Source organism: Corapipo altera, unplaced genomic scaffold (assembly GCF_003945725.1).
Source record: "Corapipo altera isolate COAL_440 unplaced genomic scaffold, ASM394572v1 295, whole genome shotgun sequence".
Lineage (NCBI taxonomy): Eukaryota > Metazoa > Chordata > Aves > Passeriformes > Pipridae > Corapipo > Corapipo altera.
Window position 1 is genome coordinate 4,010,953 of NW_020884936.1, and position 16,790 is coordinate 4,027,742.

The 16,790-nt window shown below is 54.6% G+C and overlaps 1 protein-coding gene across 2 annotated transcripts in view; it reads left to right on the forward strand.

Moving 5' to 3' along the window:
* LOC113955257 (cytochrome P450 26B1) overlaps window positions 1-15,554 on the forward strand; it is a 24,913-nt gene extending 9,359 nt beyond the window's left edge. Inside the window, exons 3-7 of one of the 2 annotated variants that reach the window (XM_027660538.1) lie at window positions 6,811-7,086; window positions 8,091-8,246; window positions 9,498-9,779; window positions 11,837-12,132; window positions 13,640-15,554. In XM_027660538.1, coding sequence (XP_027516339.1) covers window positions 6,811-7,086; window positions 8,091-8,246; window positions 9,498-9,779; window positions 11,837-12,132; window positions 13,640-14,036 — 1,407 coding nt within the window. In that variant the 3' untranslated portion in view covers window positions 14,037-15,554. Of the gene's footprint in view, window positions 1-6,810; window positions 7,087-8,090; window positions 8,247-9,497; window positions 9,780-11,836 lie in introns of both variants that reach the window. The other variant, XM_027660539.1, reaches the window with a different exon arrangement.
* The last annotated feature ends 1,236 nt before the right edge of the window (window positions 15,555-16,790 follow it).

Below are 16,790 nucleotides of genomic sequence, written 5' to 3' on the forward strand. Positions count from 1 at the left end.
AATGTACCTTTCCCTACAAAAAACCATCAACCAGGTTGTTAAGAGGGGTTTTTTAATGTTTTTAGGGTTTTTTTGCATTTCCACCCAAACCTGCCGCCCTACCCCGCGTGTAAATCCCACGGTGGGATAGAAACCATTCCCTGCCATCTGAGCCCCCCCAAATTGCATCAGCCTGCTCAGGTGGGCTGAATTCCAGCTGCCATGGGCTGGCCCAGCTCCAGTTCCATGTGTCCATGTCAGGCTGCTGCCCTGGGAGCTTTAATCCATGGGCAAAAGCCTCTGGATCCAGGGAAAAGGCTCCCATTGATGGAGAAGGGCTCCTGCCCGCGGTCTGGGGGAAGGATTTGTCAGCTGGGTTGGCTCATTGACTTTAGACCAAACAGCCCTGTCATCTCCAGGGGTGTAAATCCAGGCTAATTCCAATGGATTAAAAAGAAAAAAAAAAAAGGCTGAGTGGAGGCTCCTGGCTGGAAAACCGATTTTGTGGGTTTTTCGTGCTCCTTCCACCCCAAAATGCCCTGAGAGCTCAGGGAGGAGCTGTGGGAGGAGCTGTGCTGTGTGATGCCCTGAGCTGAGGATCCCAAATGTGGGATTTTCCACCTTCCTGTGTCATCCAGGAGGGAAGATTTTTGGAAGGTGGAACCTCTCCTTGAGCTGGGTGGAACCGGGTGCAGGTTCCACCTCAGGGCGGGAATGGGGGATACCAGGAGCTGATCCCAGAGGTGGGAGGGTGATTTAGGACTCGGGATCCCTCCTACCCTGTGTTTGCACAGCTCTGTGTTTCACTCCATCTTCCTCCATCCTTCCAAGCGGCTCAAACCACCCGTGGTTTGGAAATATCCTGCTGGGAAAAGAGAGCTTTGGGATCAGGGTGTTCTCCTTTGCTCTACCACTAAATGTGTCCATCCACCAGCTTGTTCTTCAGCTTCCTTCTCCTCAAGGAAGGAGAAGGGGTTGCCTTAAACTGGGATCATCTTGTTGGGTCGTCTCAACCCTTGTCCTCTCCTCCCTGGGCTCGGTTTGAAGCTCAGAAGAGCTTTGACCCTCTCTGATGGTCTGCAGGAGCTCACCAGGGACATCTCAGCCCCACCTCAGGTGTGTCTTCACCCCCAGGGAGATCTTGCAGGACCTTACTCAGGATTTTGTCGGCAGAGCTGCCGGAGGAAAGGCTTTTCCAAGCCTTTTTCCCCTATTTCTGCCAGGAGACCGTGCTCTGGAAGGTGTTTTTCTTTCTTTGGGATGGTTCACGGAGTGGGTGTTTCCCTCTCAGCCCCTCTGGGAAGGTGGCCACCCCTCACCCAGCTCCACTCCCAGCTCCTGGAACTCTTGGCAGGAGCAAGGACACTGTGCTCCCATGGAAGAGCACTTGGGCTTGGTTTCTATCTTTCTAGGTCTGGCTTTGTCTCTAGGAGAGCCCCAGCTCTGGGTTAGTTAAACCTGTGGGACCCTTCCCTTTGGTCCCCTCTCCGTGCTCCAGGGAATGCACCGGGCCAGGAAAATGGGGATTTTCTCCCAATGTTTCTTTTCCATTGGCTCCAGAGGTGGATGGGGCACTATCCCTGCTGCCTGGGAAAGCTGCTTCCCTCCCCTTCAGCTCTGGGAAGACTCATCCCCACATCACAGATCTGGGATTTGGTGTGTGGTTTAAACTTAAACAGGGGGTTGGAACTAGATGGTCTTTAAGGACCCTTCCAACCCAGCCCATTCCATGATTCTGGGATCCCAGCTCACCCAACCCCCTGATCCTCTTAAAGGGCTGCTCTGACCTGATGGGATTGCAGGATTTTCCTTCTCCACGGTTCCAAAGGCACCAGTCACAGGAGTGGGTGCATGTCCTGTTATCCCTCCTCTTGGCCAGCTGATCCCACCTTTCCAATCCCTTCCCCCTGGCCACAGCTCCCATTCCATTTTGGGGATACCTTCTTTTTCCCTCCTGTGTTCCATTCCCTCCTTGAAGAGCGGTGACAACACAGGTGGATTTTACCCTCCTCAAACACAGGACTAAATGGGAAGAGGACACTTGGAGCAGCACTTCCAAACTGACAAATCCTAATGTCTTTTGGTATTCCCCTAAACTGGGCTAAGAAGCCTCAATGGTTGTGTTTTCCTGCTGCTGGAGCCGTTTGAGGACACCAGGAGGTTTTGCAGAGGGAATGCTGAGACACACGTGGGGTGTCCAGCTTGTCCTTGCTCTCCCTGGGCCACCAAAGCCCCTTTATCCCAATATCCTTAAAGGGTTTGGGATCAGAAGCCTCCCATGCCACAGGGAGGGTTTGCAGGGGAGATGCTCGGACGTGGAGATTTTTAATCGTGGGGAAATGCGGCGCTTGGGCTCGTTTTTATCCGGAATTTGACTGGAAATAAGAAATGCTGGAGTTTCCCTGACCTTTTGTTTGTTTCTAAATGTTAAAAAATCGTGGATCTGAGAGGGGCATGTTCATCCTAACACGGCCCAGGGATGCTGGAATGATCTTTGCCTTTTTTCCAGCACGTTTTTTTTCTTTCTGAGAACCATTCCATTCCTTCAGCCTGGATGCTCCAGAGTTACCAGACTCCCTTTGGAGACAGCTTGGAGTCTTCCTGAGGGATTGCTGGAAGGATTTTCTGCCTTCAGCTCCTCCAGGACACCCCTCTGTGCCCCATGTGCTGTACTGTGCTTTGCTGGGTAACCCCAAAATTCCTCATTTTGGGTGCTTGGCACCCGAAACTTGGCTTTTCCCTCTCCCTGGGCCTGGATTCCTCCATGAGGGAGCGTGGCAGGAGACCATGGAGCAGTCCCTGTGCTCTGTTTTTAGGATGGGGAGAAAAGGAACCAATTCTTTGCTGTTTGTTACAAGGTCAGAGTGTCGGGGCAGCAGCGGGATTTTATGGAAGTCCCGCTGTGATGCGGGATCACAAGTCTCCTTGTGATGCCTTCCCAATTTTTTTTACTGTGTTTTCCCTTTGTTCCTGCTCCCAGTACCTGCACAGCCTCTTGCTCACAAACCCTCTCATCCCTCTCCAAAAATACCAGGGTTTCCAAGCCCTCTGGAGCGCAGGCCGGGGAGAGGCAGAAATCCAGGATAACGTGGCAACAGGACAAGGCTGGGACGAACCCCCTGGAAATGTTGGAAGAATTAGTTCGTGTCCAGGTTGAGGTGTTGCTTTGGATGCTTCCTGGCACATCCAAACCTCCGGCAGGGGCCAAATTCCTTCCTGAAAACATTTCCTCGCTCGTTGCGCCTTCGTCGGGTCGGGCCGGCGCGGGCTGGATGGGATGCAGGTGGCTGATCCCAAAGTTTTCTTCCTGGAAAGGAGGAATGTGATGCTCCCTTTCCCTCTTTGCCGTGCCGATGTGCCGGGTGGGAGCGAGGAGCCTGAAAATCTTGGATGGCAAAAGGCAGGGAGCGATTCCGGTGCTCGGAGTGGGAAGGCTGGGCCGGCACCGGGGAAGGTAACGCCACGGAAAACATCATCCCTCTCCATCCCAACCATGCAACAAAGCCTTTTCCACGCATGGAAAACCTGTGTGGAAGCTCAGTGAATTCCCTTGAATTCCCTCTCCTCCTTGCCGTGGTTTAAGGATGGGGCTGGGGGATTCTCCAGCTGGGACCGGGGGGGCAGTTTGCTGTCACCTAGAGCTGGAGCTGAGCCACTGAGAAGAAATTTTCTGCCTTAGGAAAACCATAAATCTCAAAATATCCCTTTTTCCACTGCGAGGCAGACTCGGAAGGTTCCAGCCAGGCTCGCTGGGTGGTGGTGTCTCCCTCAGAGCAGGGTGAGCGCGTGTGTGTGTGCAGCATGAATAAATACCCTTGGACAGACCAAATCCCCAGATTTGGCTCTTTTGGGAGGTATCACAGCGTGAAAAAAAAACCAAAACGGAGGCTCCTTCCAACATCCCCAAAAAGTCCTGGCTACCACCCTGGCACTGCTGCGAGTCCCCGTGGCCGAGCGGCCGCCGTGGCCGAGCTGCTGCATCTCGCTGTTAACAAAGCTGAGCATCCCCTTAGAGGTGATTTTGCCTCTTGGCAGCGCTGGAACGACTCTTTTTTTGGTTGTTTTTGTTGGGTTTTTTTTGCCCTGGTTCTCCTTGGCTCTGCCCGGTTTTCTCTCCCGCGAGCAGCCGAGGAGGAGCTCGGCTCGGCCTCACTAGAGGGCGCAGGAATTGTAGGCTTGGGAGGCTCGTCGGGGAAAGAAAAAGTTGGCCGGCTCTTCCTCCTTTTTAATCAACTGGAAAGATGCAGGGTTGAACTGGAGGTGACTGGAAGGGGATCCAGACTTGTGTCTGGCCGGGGAAGGATCTGCTGACATGTGGGATTAGGCGGCGTGGAGCGCGGCGGCGGCGAGCGGACGGGACGTCGAGCGTGGCCGGGAGCTTCGGGCTCGGGCAGACGTGGGGTGCAGCCAGCTGGAGGAGCCTCGTGGCAGAAGGAGAGCTGGGAAAAGAGCAAGAAAAGGGGAAAAAAATCCACCTCAGCCTCCCAGCGTTGAACGCTCCCCCTTTCTCGGGCTGGGCAGGTGTTGTGTTGGCCTCGGTCGGGGCCCGGTCTTCTCTTCCTGAGGGTCCTCCAGGCTGTGTCCTCGCTGCACATCGATCCCTGGGGCAGACTCTTCCCTCTTCTGAGGGTCTGGAGGGTGTGAATCCATCCCTGGGATGGTTCCCTACTCCACAGCAGCAGTTTTGCAGCCTGGGACCAGAGGCTTGTTGTCATTTTTTTCAGGGTGCAGGGGGGTCCCCAAACACTGTGGCAGTGCCAGGAAGGACGAGGTCAGGAACCCCAAGGGCCACCTCCAGCAGGATGGTGGCTCCACTGCAGCCTTGGCACTCCCAGAGTAGAGTGGGAGCTGTGGGGAAAACGGAGTCCTGGGAAGCATTTGGGGAGCGTGGGGTGATTCACCGGGAGCCTCTGTCCTTATCCCAACTCCTCAGCAGGGATGCAGGGCAATGCCAGCCGGATGGGGCAACACCCCCGTCCTTTCACCAACCCCTCTGAGCAGCTCTATCCCAGCTCTCCTGCTGCATCAAAGCCCGGCATCCCTCTCGGGTCCTCCAGGATCCATCCCTTTCCCGGCTCCCTCCACACCTTCCCCCACCCCCCCCGCCCAACAACGGGCTCAGCTTTAGCACCTCCGGCTTTCCTTCGCCGAGCGGCTGCTTTTCCAGCTCCTCACCGCTGCCCTTTCCAGGCTTTAAAAATAGCAGGAGGAGCGCGGGGAGGAGGAGGCGGCGGCGGCCGCCCCGTCTCGCGGCCTCGCCGTGCTCTCGCCGCCCCGCTGTTCATTCACTCGCTTCATTCATCCCCGCTCCGTTTCATTCATGCCTTGGCTCGCCGTGGCCATCCGGGCACGGCATCTGTCTGCGGCCTCTCGGGCTCCGGGAGTTGTTTTTTTTTTTTTTTTTTTCCCCTCCCCGGTCGCTCTCCCCCGTTGCTCGGCCGGGATTTTTCCACGGGGAGCTTTTCCTCGGGGCTCAGCCCGGAGCTCCTCGCGAGGCGGCTCTTGTGGAGCCTCCGGCGCGGGGCTGCGAGGGGGGGGGGGGGGGGGGGACGGGGCTGTTATTTCACCAAACAAACTCCCGGCGAACCGCCCGTGCATTAGCAATGAGGGGTCGCAGCCAGGAAAATATTACCTTTCCCTTTGAGTGCTGACTGTGGAGGAAATTCTCACATTTACAGCTCCGGCGAGTCCGACGCTCATGGAAAAGAGGGGGCGGCTTTGATTTCGCTCCCCTCGCCGGGTTGATAACTTTGCAGCCCCCCCACCTCGCCTTGAGCTCCCCCCCCCTTCCCTGCTCTCCGGGGGGGGGGGGGGGGGGACCCGGCCACCCCGCTGGAGGCTCCCTCCTGGAATCCTGCTTTAATTTGATTTTCCCGGAGGCCTGGCATGCGGCGCTGCGTGTGCGTCCTGCCCCGTGTCTGTGTGTGTCTGTGTGTGTGTGTGTGAGCGTGTAGGTTAACAAAAAATAAACAAACAGCACTTTTTTTTTTTTTCCTCCGGTGCTCTCCGGGAGGGATGCGGCGGGAATGCCGATGAAAGCGCGTGCTGTGGGAAGGGACATTCCTGGCATTGCTGAGCTCCTCGTGCAACGCGTGGGCCCGGGCCCAAATTGGAGGAATTGGAGGAAGGAGCCGTGAGCGTCGGGGACCTGGGGAGGCCCCGTTGCTGCTCAGTGTTTACTCGCGGAGCTTAAATTAATGCTGTCTGCTGACATCAGGGGTTCTTTTTTTTTTTTTTTTCCCCGGATTCCCAAGGAAACCGAGGCCGGGTGCGAGCGCAGCCTCTGCGTACGTGCGTGTCTCTCCTCCTCGCCGCCTGAGCCCCCGGGGGCTGGGTTCAGCCAGATTCCACAGGGATCCCAAAAGCTGCGGGATAATTAGTTTACTTAATTTTACATCCGTTAAAAAGGCAGTGGATGGGCGGGAGGAATTCAATGCGGGGAGAAAAGCCTGTGTCTGTCTGTGTGGCTGCACAGCCACGTCAGACAGGAGAATCCCCAGGGGAGAGATGTTTTAGTAGCACCCGAATCATGGCATGGATATCCCTGGGATCTGGGAGACGTGGAGCTGTGGGAAAACAAGCTCTGTCCATCCACTTTTCCCTCCCATCTCTGGTTTGCTCCGTTGTTGCCCAACGTTTGTGGTGAGGATCTCTGGAGGATCCGGCAGCTGACGTTTCTCCATCGACCCTTTTTGGCAGATTTTTTTTTTGGGGAATTGGTGATCCCGGATGATGAGTTCTAGCTGCTGACAAGTCTCAGCACAGGATGTTTTTTGGGGGTGCCCGTTTTTCCCCTGGGTCAAAACCTCTCCTCGCTCCCTTTTCCCGCAGGTTTTCTCCAAAATCTTCAGCCACGAGGCGCTGGAGAGTTACCTCCCCAAGATCCAACTGGTGATCAAGGACACCCTCCGGGCCTGGAGCAGCAACCCCGAGCCCATCAACGTGTACCACGAGGCGCAGAAGCTGACGTTCCGCATGGCCATCCGCGTCCTGCTGGGCTTCCGCATCCCCGACGAGGAGCTCGGACGCCTCTTCGAGGTCTACCAGCAGTTCGTGGAGAACGTCTTCTCCCTGCCCGTGGACCTGCCCTTCAGTGGCTACAGGAGGGTGAGAGATCAGGGATGAGTCCCCCACCAGTCTGGGGTTAAGGGGGTGGTGGTTAATCCGCCCCTCTCCGGGTTCTCCTCACCCTCCGACCTCTAGGGATGAGTCCGTTTTGGGTTTGGTGGAGAAGGGAGAGAAAGGTCCCTCCAATGAGTGGTTTGTTGCAGAATACAACCAGGACTCGCCCAAATTGAATTTTTATTCAATTTTTATTTTATTCATGTGTATTTTTACCTCACTCGGCAATTTTCCTGTATTTTTGTAGTCTGTGGGACCCTTCTCCTTTTAATTCCCTCCCTGTCCCTGAAGTGAAACAGGTCAGCAGATCTTCTAATTCCGAGAACCGTTCGAGTCTTTTGATGAATGATGCAGAATGAAAAACATACTAAAAATCACAGACCAAAAAAAAAAATTAAAAAAAAATCCTTTTTTTTTTTTTTCACGGGGAATTTTGGCAACAGAAATTCCGGGGAGGTTCAAATTTATTTTTGTGATATCGCTGCAATTTTTTTTTTTTTTTCACTGATATTTGACCATGTGGATGAGTGGATGAGTGGATGAGTCCAAGTAGCCCTGAAGCACTTGCAGGAGCAGGTTAACCCAGTGCAGCTGCACTCCCATAGGAATTGCTTTACTGAGACCAGGTGATAAAACTGCTTGGGAAGAGCATTATGCTCCTGGGGAAGAGGATCCTTTGGGATGAATTGGCTTTCCTTTTGAGAGGCAATTTTCCCAGGGGCTGCCACGCATCCCAGGGCGAGCCAGGGGCCTGTGAACTGGTGCAGCACTGGGGCTCCCACAGCAGACCTGTCATTTACACCTAGGTGCTGATTACTCCTGCCTGTAATCTCAGCTCCTCGGGCTTTACTCCTCCTGCCCAGGGAACGACCTCAGCGTCTTTATGCTCCTCTTTGAGCGTCTGCAATCGCACTTTTATTACTCAGCCACGTTGTCCTGGGGATGGTGCTGGTGGTGCTGCCGTGGGCTGATGGTTTCCTGCTCCACAGGGAATCCGGGCACGGGAGACGCTGCAGAAGGGGCTGGAAAAAGCCATCCAGGAGAAACTGCAGAACACGCAGGGCAAGGACTACGCTGACGCCTTGGACATCCTGATAGAGAGCGGGAAAGAGCACGGGAAGGAGTTGACCATGCAGGAGCTGAAGGTAAAGATCTCCCTGTGGACACCTTGCTGTGCTCAGGGGCTCCCCAAAGAGCGAGGCTGAGCTGCTCTAGGGAGGAATTTTGGGGGCAGACCTGGGATGATCAGGGGGTCACAACGTGTCGGTGGAGCTGCAGGTGAATCCTCGTCTGGTGGATTATGGTGCCAGCAAACCAGTTGTTCCATTTGCAGGTTGTGCTCAGCCCTTTCTAGAGAGCGTTTCATAGACTCATGGGATCATTAAGGTTGGAAAAGACCTCCGAGGTCTTCGAGTCCAACCTGTGACCAAACACCCCCATCCCCACCAAACCAATATCATGAAATGGTTTGATTTTTGAACACTTCCAGGGTTGGTGACTCCACCACTGCCCTGGGCAGCCTCTTCCAGTGCTTGGCCTCTCTTCCAGTGAAGAAATTTTTCCCGATATCCAACCTGAACCTCCCCTGGCACAACTGAAGCTTTCAGCCTTGACCAGCTTCACCCCTTGCCCCATCCCCTTCCATGGCTCCTCCTTTGCAGGGCACGTGAGCCCTCAGCAGGTTGTTCCCTGCAGCAGGGTCAGGGCATAAATTGTCCATCATGTGGTGTCAGGAGCCATTCCCAGGGCTTTTTCTCCATTCTGTCTGCTCCTCAGCATCCTCTGAGGCTCTGTGGGAAGCTTCCCATGGTGGTTTTCCCAGCCCTGACCCTGCACAAGGAGTGATCTTGCAGTTAGACATGAGCAAGCTGTGGCTGCCCCTGGATCCCTGGAAGTGTCCAAGGCCAGGCTGGACGGGGCTTGGAGCAACCTGGGCTAGTGGAAGGTCCCTTCCAACTCACCCATGGCAGGGGGTGGGACTGGATGGTCTTTGAGGTCCCTTCCAATCCAAACCATTCCATGATTCTGTGGCTGTGACTGATTGTACCCTCATGAGGTAACTTGGCCCCTTTGGACCTTAAATCCTTGGCTGAGCGGCTGTTTTTTGGGAGATGTTGTGGCTACCCCATTGCTGGAAGTGTCCAAGGCCGGGTTGGACAGGGCTTGGAGCAAGCTGGGATAGTGGAAAGTGTCCCTGCCCATGCAGGGGCATGGAATGAGATGATCTTTAAGGTCCTTCCTACCCAAACCATCTACGGTTCAGTGCCCAGGCTGGAGAGCTGTTGGGTATTAAAATGCCCCATGGCAGCCTCTGTGCCTGTCCCTTGACGTTCCATGGATGCTGCCCCACCTGTCCATGCCCTGGCTCTCACCCTGGCCCTTCCCTTGTCTCCCAGGATGGCACCCTGGAGCTGATCTTCGCCGCCTACGCCACCACGGCCAGCGCCAGCACCTCCCTCATCATGCAGCTCCTCAAACACCCCCGAGTGCTGGAGAAGCTGCGGGAGGAGCTCAGGAGCAAAGGGATCCTCCACAACGGCTGCATCTGCGAGGGCTCCCTGCGGCTCGACAACATCAGCAGCCTCCACTACCTGGACTGTGTCATCAAGGAGGTGCTTCGGCTCTTCACCCCCATCTCCGGCGGGTACCGGACGGTGCTGCAGACCTTCGAGCTGGATGTGAGTGCTGAGGGACACGAGGGGCAGGGACTGAGCTCTGCTCTAGGGGACCAGGGACAGCACCCAGGGAATGGCTGGAGCTGTGCCAGGGCAGGCTCAGGTTGGATCTCAGGGAAAGGTTCTTCCCCCAGAGGCTGGTTGGGCACTGCCCAGGCTCCCCAGGGCAGTGGGCACAGCCCCAAGGCTGCCAGAGCTCCAGGAGGGTTTGGCTGATCCTCTGGGGCACAGGGGGGGACTCTTGGGGCTGGGCCTGTGCAGGGCTGAGGGTTGGGCTGGATGGTCCTTGGGGGTCCCTTCCAGCTCAGGATGTTCTGGGATCTGTGAAATCCTTGCTGGGCTGAGCTGGGTGGAAGGAGATGCCTCCACTTGTGTGTTCATGGTCCTTTTATTTGGAGAAGGGGAGTGAGGTACTGACCAGCAAAACAGGTTGGAAAATCAGCTTAGCCAGGATGGTGGAGACATTCCTGGCCAGGACAAGGCAGGACTGGGATTGTCCTCCTCTTACATGTGCTCTTTGAGCCGTGCAGGACACGTTTGGCTGATCCTCTGAGGCACAGGGTTTGACTCTTGGGGCTGGGCCTGTGCATGGCTGAGGGTTGGACTGGCTGATCCTGGTGGGTCCCTTCCAACTCAGCATATTCTGGGATTCTGGGAGTGCAGCTGCACCGTGAGCTCCCCAAACCAGCCTTTCACTTGTCGTTGGAAATCTTGCCTGAGCCCGGCTTAGATGAGACCTCAGAGAGGATAAATTAGGCCCTGCTGGTGATGGGAGATGGATTTGCCCTGGATTCCTCAGGAATCTGGCACATGGCAGGGAAGGAATGCTCTGGAGCTGTCAAAGAGGGGACGGGTGTGAGGCTTCAAAGCTCGACCCATGACAGTGTTTGACGCCAAAATCCCAGCTGGGGTGTGACAAGGGAAAGGTTTACTGCAAAGGGCATCTCCAGGCTGCTGGATGACAGGGGGATTACTCACCACCGTGGCTGGAATTTCCTACCAGCAAAACAAAAACCTTCAGGCCGGGCTCGTCGCTGTAAATCCTCCTAAGGCGGCGATTTGAGTCAGAAACCCTTCAAAGTGCTCAGGGGATGATAAATCCGCCCCGGTTCTCATCGCCCAGGCCCTGACATGAGTGTTGGGTGTGTGGGGCTGACAGGCAGCGGGGTGTGGGATGCTCTGGGGTGCTCTGGGAGGGCTGGTTGGCACGTGGGCCACGGCGTGGATGTGAGAGAAGCTGCTTCCCTCTGCTCGGGGGTTCCTGGTAGGAGATTCCTGGTAGGAGACTCCTGCCAGTGACCACAAAGCAATAAACAGCAGTAGATCATCCCATGGGTCCCTGGGATAGAGGGAGGAGTAAACCCAGGATTCCCATCCCATCTCCAAGCCCTTTGTGCCGCGCTCTCTGGTTTTCCTTTAAATCTGCGCCGCGTTGGAGTAACAAACCCAAAGGAAATGGGAATAAGCAGGGAAAACTGTGAGGGTGGTGAGGCCCTGGCACAGGTTCCCAATGTCCAACCTGAACCTTCCCTGGCACAACTGAAGCTTTCAGCCTTGACCAGCTTCACCCCTTGCCCCATCCCCTTCCACAGTACCTCCTTTGCAGGGCACGTGAGCCCTCAGCCGGTTGTTCCCTGCAGCAGGGTCAGGGCATAAATTGTCCATCATGTGCTGTCAGGAGCCATTCCCAGGGCTTTTTCTCCTGCCTTTCTGCTCCTCAGCATCCTCTGAGGCTCTGTGGGAAGCTTCCCATGGTGGTTGTCCAAGCCCAAGGAGTGATCTTGCAGTTAGACACGACCAAGCTGTGGCTGCCCCTGGATCCCTGGAAGTGTCCAAGGCCAGGTTGGAGCAACCTGGGCTAGTGGAAGGTGTCCCTACCCATGGCAGGGGGTGGGACTGGATGGTCTTTGAGGTCCCTTCCAACCCAAACCATTCCATGATTCTACGACTGACTGTACGAAAACAAAGTGCCTTTATCTTGTTCTTCTGCTCCCTCTCTGCTGACGGTAGAGTTTGACCCACTCTGCTTTTCTCTCCACCCCTTTCCCGCCTCTCCACAGGGTTTCCAGATCCCCAAAGGCTGGAGTGTGATGTACAGCATCCGGGACACCCACGACACCGCCCCGGTCTTCAAGGACGTGGACGTGTTCGACCCCGAGCGCTTCGAGCAGGGCCGGAGCGAAGACAAGGACGGCAGGTTCCACTACCTCCCCTTCGGAGGAGGAGTACGGACCTGTCTGGGGAAGCACCTGGCCAAGCTTTTCCTCAAGGCCCTGGCCATCGAGCTGGCCAGCACCAGCCGCTTCGAGCTCGCCACCAGGACTTTCCCCAGAATCACCCTGGTGCCCGTGGTCCACCCGGTTGACGGACTCAAGGTCAAGTTCTTCGGACTGGATTCCAACCAGAACGAGATCCTGGCGGGGACAGACGCCATGCTGGGGGCCACCGTGTAACGCCCACGCCACGGCGGCGGCGCCAGGGACGGAGGGGCGGGGTGGGGGCGAGGGATGGACAGGAGGGGAGGAGAGAAAGGGCTGAGGAGCTTCTCCACCACGCAGAGCCTCCGGATCTCGGGACTTTTTCCCCCCCCTCTCCCCCCGGGGTGAAGCTGCCAAAAGCCTTCTGCTCTTCCCGCGGAAGGGGCGCAGAGAAGGGGTTTTTTTTGGGGGATGTCGTGGCGCGCCTCGTTTCGTCCGGAAAGGAGGGAGATCCGCGGAAAAACCCCGAGTCGAGCTGGGATGTCTGACCGTACACAGTATCTAAATATTATAAATATATATATATAAATATCTATAAAACACTTCTGCTGCGAGGAGGAGGCGCTGGCAAAGGCCCGACTGCGGGGAAGGCTTTGGAAATCGGCCGAGGGTCGGAGGTCTGGTGTCCCGGGGCGGCTCCCGGGTGACCTCTGATCTTCCTTTTAACAGTGTTAAATTAGCTGGTGATAACAGTGTTTCTTTGGGGGGGGGGGGGGGGGGGTTGTGGGGGTTTTTTTTTTTTTGTCCCTTTGTTTGGTTGTGTTGTTTGTTCCGGGGCGTTGGAGGCTTTCCTTGGTGAGGGGGAGACAAGAGGTGCCCATTCCCATCCTCTCTCCCGCTGGTGCCGGGGCAGGCTGGGAAGGGGCCGGGGGGGGGGGAAGCTGTTATTTCAGACCGAAAAACCCTGTGGTGTCTTGTCCAGAGCTGGACAAGTGGTCCCTCTGAGGCCTTGGACACATTTGCATTTTGCAAGATGTGTTTTGGGGGGCTCTGGATAAGGGGGGGGGAAAATGTCCTTTTTTTATTTTTTTTTTTAATCTCGTTGAGTTTCCTGCTGCTGCTACACGGCCTGTGTGCACCGTTCCCCCGGCACAGCCCCTCCCCAGCCGGGCAGAGGCACCTCTTTTGGAGGCATCTTTGGTGTCTTTGCTCTCCCTGGAGGTGCAGGCACCACCCTCGGGGCCGCGGGGCCCCACCACGGCTCCGAGAGCTCCGGGGTGCTGAGCAAAGCCAAGCTGCTCCTTTGGGTGCCTCCTCTTCCACAGGAGGCGTTGGCATGGAAGGTGATCCCTCTAAATAAGCCAACACACACTGGTTGTCTCGTGTCTGGGTTGTGGTTGGTGATGGCAGAGCTCAGCAGGAAGGAGAGGGGCTCTGTGTCCGCCCCGTCCCACCGCCATCCCAGGAGGAGGGCCCTGCCCAAAGCTGCTCCGGCACAAGAGAGCGGCCACCGAGAGGTATCTCACCTTTGGGTTTATTTGAGTTCCAGTTCTTGCATGCCAGAGGCTTCTGGGTCGAGTTTGAGGTGGGTGGGTTGTGTTGAAGGGGAGGAAAAGCCCCCTGAGTGTCTCGGCAGGTGTTTGGTTCACACCAGAGCCAAGCACCGGGCTGGGAGATCCCTCTTGGACTTGAGGCAGCTCTGTCCAGCCCCACTCCTCTCCCATCCCATCCCATCCCATCCCATCCCATCCCATCCCTTCCCTCCGAGGTGGAAAGGACAACACGAGGACCGTGGCCGAGACCTCTCCTGGCCGTGATGGGAGGAGATGTGGCCCTTGGGTGGGCAGCTTGGCTTTCAGCTCCAGAGGTGTCCAGAGAAGTCCGAGGGGTTGGGATAAGGAAGGGGAAGGGGCAGGTGTGGGTTTGCCAGGTGGCTTTGCGGGTTGTGCCTCTTTGGAAGGTCGAGGGAAGTGTGAAGGGAGCGCTGGGGAGGCTGCCCTTGCCAACCCTTGGTGGGGGCCAGGAGGAGGGAGGCAGGTTTGGAGCCAAGGGAAGCACTTGAGGTCGGATTTGCCGTCAGCCAAGCTGCCAAATTCCCCCCCCCCCCTCCCAGGAGAATCCCAGTGGATCATTTCCACACTCACCACGGGGTGCTCAGCTTGATTTAACCCGAAAGAAACCCCCCAATCTTCCAGGAGACACCATTCCCATCCAGACCTCGCCTTCGGGGTGGTAACACTGCCAACCCAAAAGGAAGGTCTCAGGAGCCTCTGCGAGCACCACATCCCTCAGGCAGAGGCTCGGGTGGTTTTTCCAGGCTGGAAATCCGGAGTGGAACGCCACCGGCTGAGATTTCAGGCGTTTCCTTGTCCCTGACGGAGAGAAAACTTTCCCGGCGATAAAAGGACGGCAGCCAAAATCCCAGAGGGATTAAACCCAAACCTAAGCCCCGTGGGAAGGGGGGAGTCTCCCAGGGACAAACATTTCGGGAGAGGCGATGGCAGTGGAGGTGTCCTTGGTCTTTGGGGACCAAGGATGAGCTCTGGCAGGACCTGGGGACGAGGGAAGGAGGTGGAAGGTCCAGAAGGGGAAAACCCATCACCGGGTGCTCTCCAGGATCCCCCTTTTCCATCTGAGACCCACGCTTGGGATAGAGGAGACCGGGAAAAGGGGAAAGCTGGAGAAAGGGAACAACAAGCTTAGAAGGTCTGGTTAAAGCTCCAGAGAACAAAACCTCCGGGGTAGATTTTTCCAGAAGGGCTCGGTCCTGCTTGTTCTGGTGGGGAACCAGTGAAAGGTTTGGCTGAAATTTTTCTTTTAACTTCCAAGGTCATTACAAAGTGAAAACCAAACATTGCTTTTGAGTGAGTGGTTGATTGGAGAGAGGTAATGTAAGATGCAGACATCCATTATATATATATTTACATCATGTGTGTATATATAATGTTTGTGTGGGTGAGTATTTAATCCGGGCAGAAGTTAAGTCAGGCTTTGGTTTTTTTCCATTCCTAACTAATATAACTTGACTTAAAAAAAAAAAAAAAGAAAAAAAAAAAAAAAAAAAAAGTTGCTGCAGTGGGTTTGCAGAATAAAGCACTTTGAATCTCAGAATTGTTTGTTTTTTTGGTTGTTTTTTTTTTCTTAGCACAGTCCAATTTGCTATAATATTATTTTATACACAAATTTGTTTTTTTGGTTTGTTTTTTTTTTTTGGTCTGTCTTTATAAACTATTATAAGTACTATTTTTGTTATAATTCAAAATAGATATTTAGTATAAAGTTTTTGCTGTTAAATATTTGTTATTTAGTAAAATATGATTTTTTTTTTCTCTTTATTGTAAACATTGTCCGGGGGAAAAAAAAATATTAATATGTTTTATCGCATTTGTTTTTAATATTAAGGGGGGGGAAAAAAAAAGAAAAAAGCACTTGTGGGGTTTTTCATTATGAAATTGGTGCCGTGTGAACATGTGTTTCAGTCATGTGGTTTTTAATATGTATATAATATTATGTGTTGCATATTAAAATGAATGTTGTGTATTTTGTGATCTTAAAATAAAAGAAAAAAAACCAAAATAAATAATCCACGTGGCTGTTTTATAGACCCCCATAATAAAAAGAGTTGGGTCTCCAAAGATTTTTATTTTTTTTTTGTTTCACATCCATCTGCATCTTCCCTGGAAGGACTTGTGGCCTCCTGGTTTGGGGGCTGGGGGGAACAAGACCCATCCTGGGAACTGGGAAAGTGGGATTTTTGTTATCCATCAGTCTCTACGAGCAAAGTGGATTCTCAGTGGTTGATATGGACCCAAATGCAGGAAATCCCACTTAAAAATTTTAAGAACAAACATTTTTGATGGGGAGAATGGTCAAACCGAGGTCGCAGAGGCACAGAAGGTGCTGAGCTGGAGGGATATTCCACAAGGATCGTCACATCCAACTCCTGGCCCTGCACAGGCCCATCCCTAAGAGTCCAAGGATGTGGATCTGCATCCCTGGAGATGCTCAGAGCCTGCCTGGACACCTGTCCTGAGCAACCTGCTCGAGGTGTCCCAGCTCTGAGCTCCATCCCTGGGGTTTGGGGAGCTCCAGGATCCCCAGTTTGTGCCCAGACCTTTTCCCTCTTCCCAGCAAGAGCCAGAGGAGGGAAGGGAAAGGGTAACATTCCAGGGGTGTGTGTCCTGGTCCTGGCTGCTGCTTCTGGCACGGGAGAACACCAGGGGTTGAAGAACATCCCCCCAACTCCTGATTGCACCGGTAGGACAGGGCAGGACAAACTTCCCAAGGGCATCCCAGGTGGGAAGGAGCCTGGGATGGGCAGCAGGTCTGCTGGGAGCAGGCAGGTCGTCCCCAACCCTCCCATCATCTCCCATTTGGGCTCCTCCAGCCATCCAGCCCCTGGGCAAACCCGTGTCCCGGAGTTTTCCGGGAGCAGGGATCGCTCTGAGCTCCTTAAACCAACGAAATTTCAGGGAATTTTGGCCCTGGGAGGTGGGAGGAAGAGTTTTGTGTGAGTTGTGACAGGACAAGCTACTGGTGGGAGCTTCAGCTGCAGCTGTTCCAGAGGGGAGATGGGGTGGGCTGGGAGTGCTTGGAGTAATTAGGTAATTAGTGAAGTAATTGGCTTCTGCCTCCTTCCCCTTTTCCCTATAAATAAAGGGACAGAGGCCTGGCTGTGATGGGAGTGTTGGAGAGCAGGATGTTGCTGCTCTGCAAACCCTTCCTATGATGACATCCCGAGGCAAGTGAGGGCTTGGAGGAATTAATAGAACTTTGCTCTTGGCTGGAAAATATGACCATGCAACCCGAGGCTGTG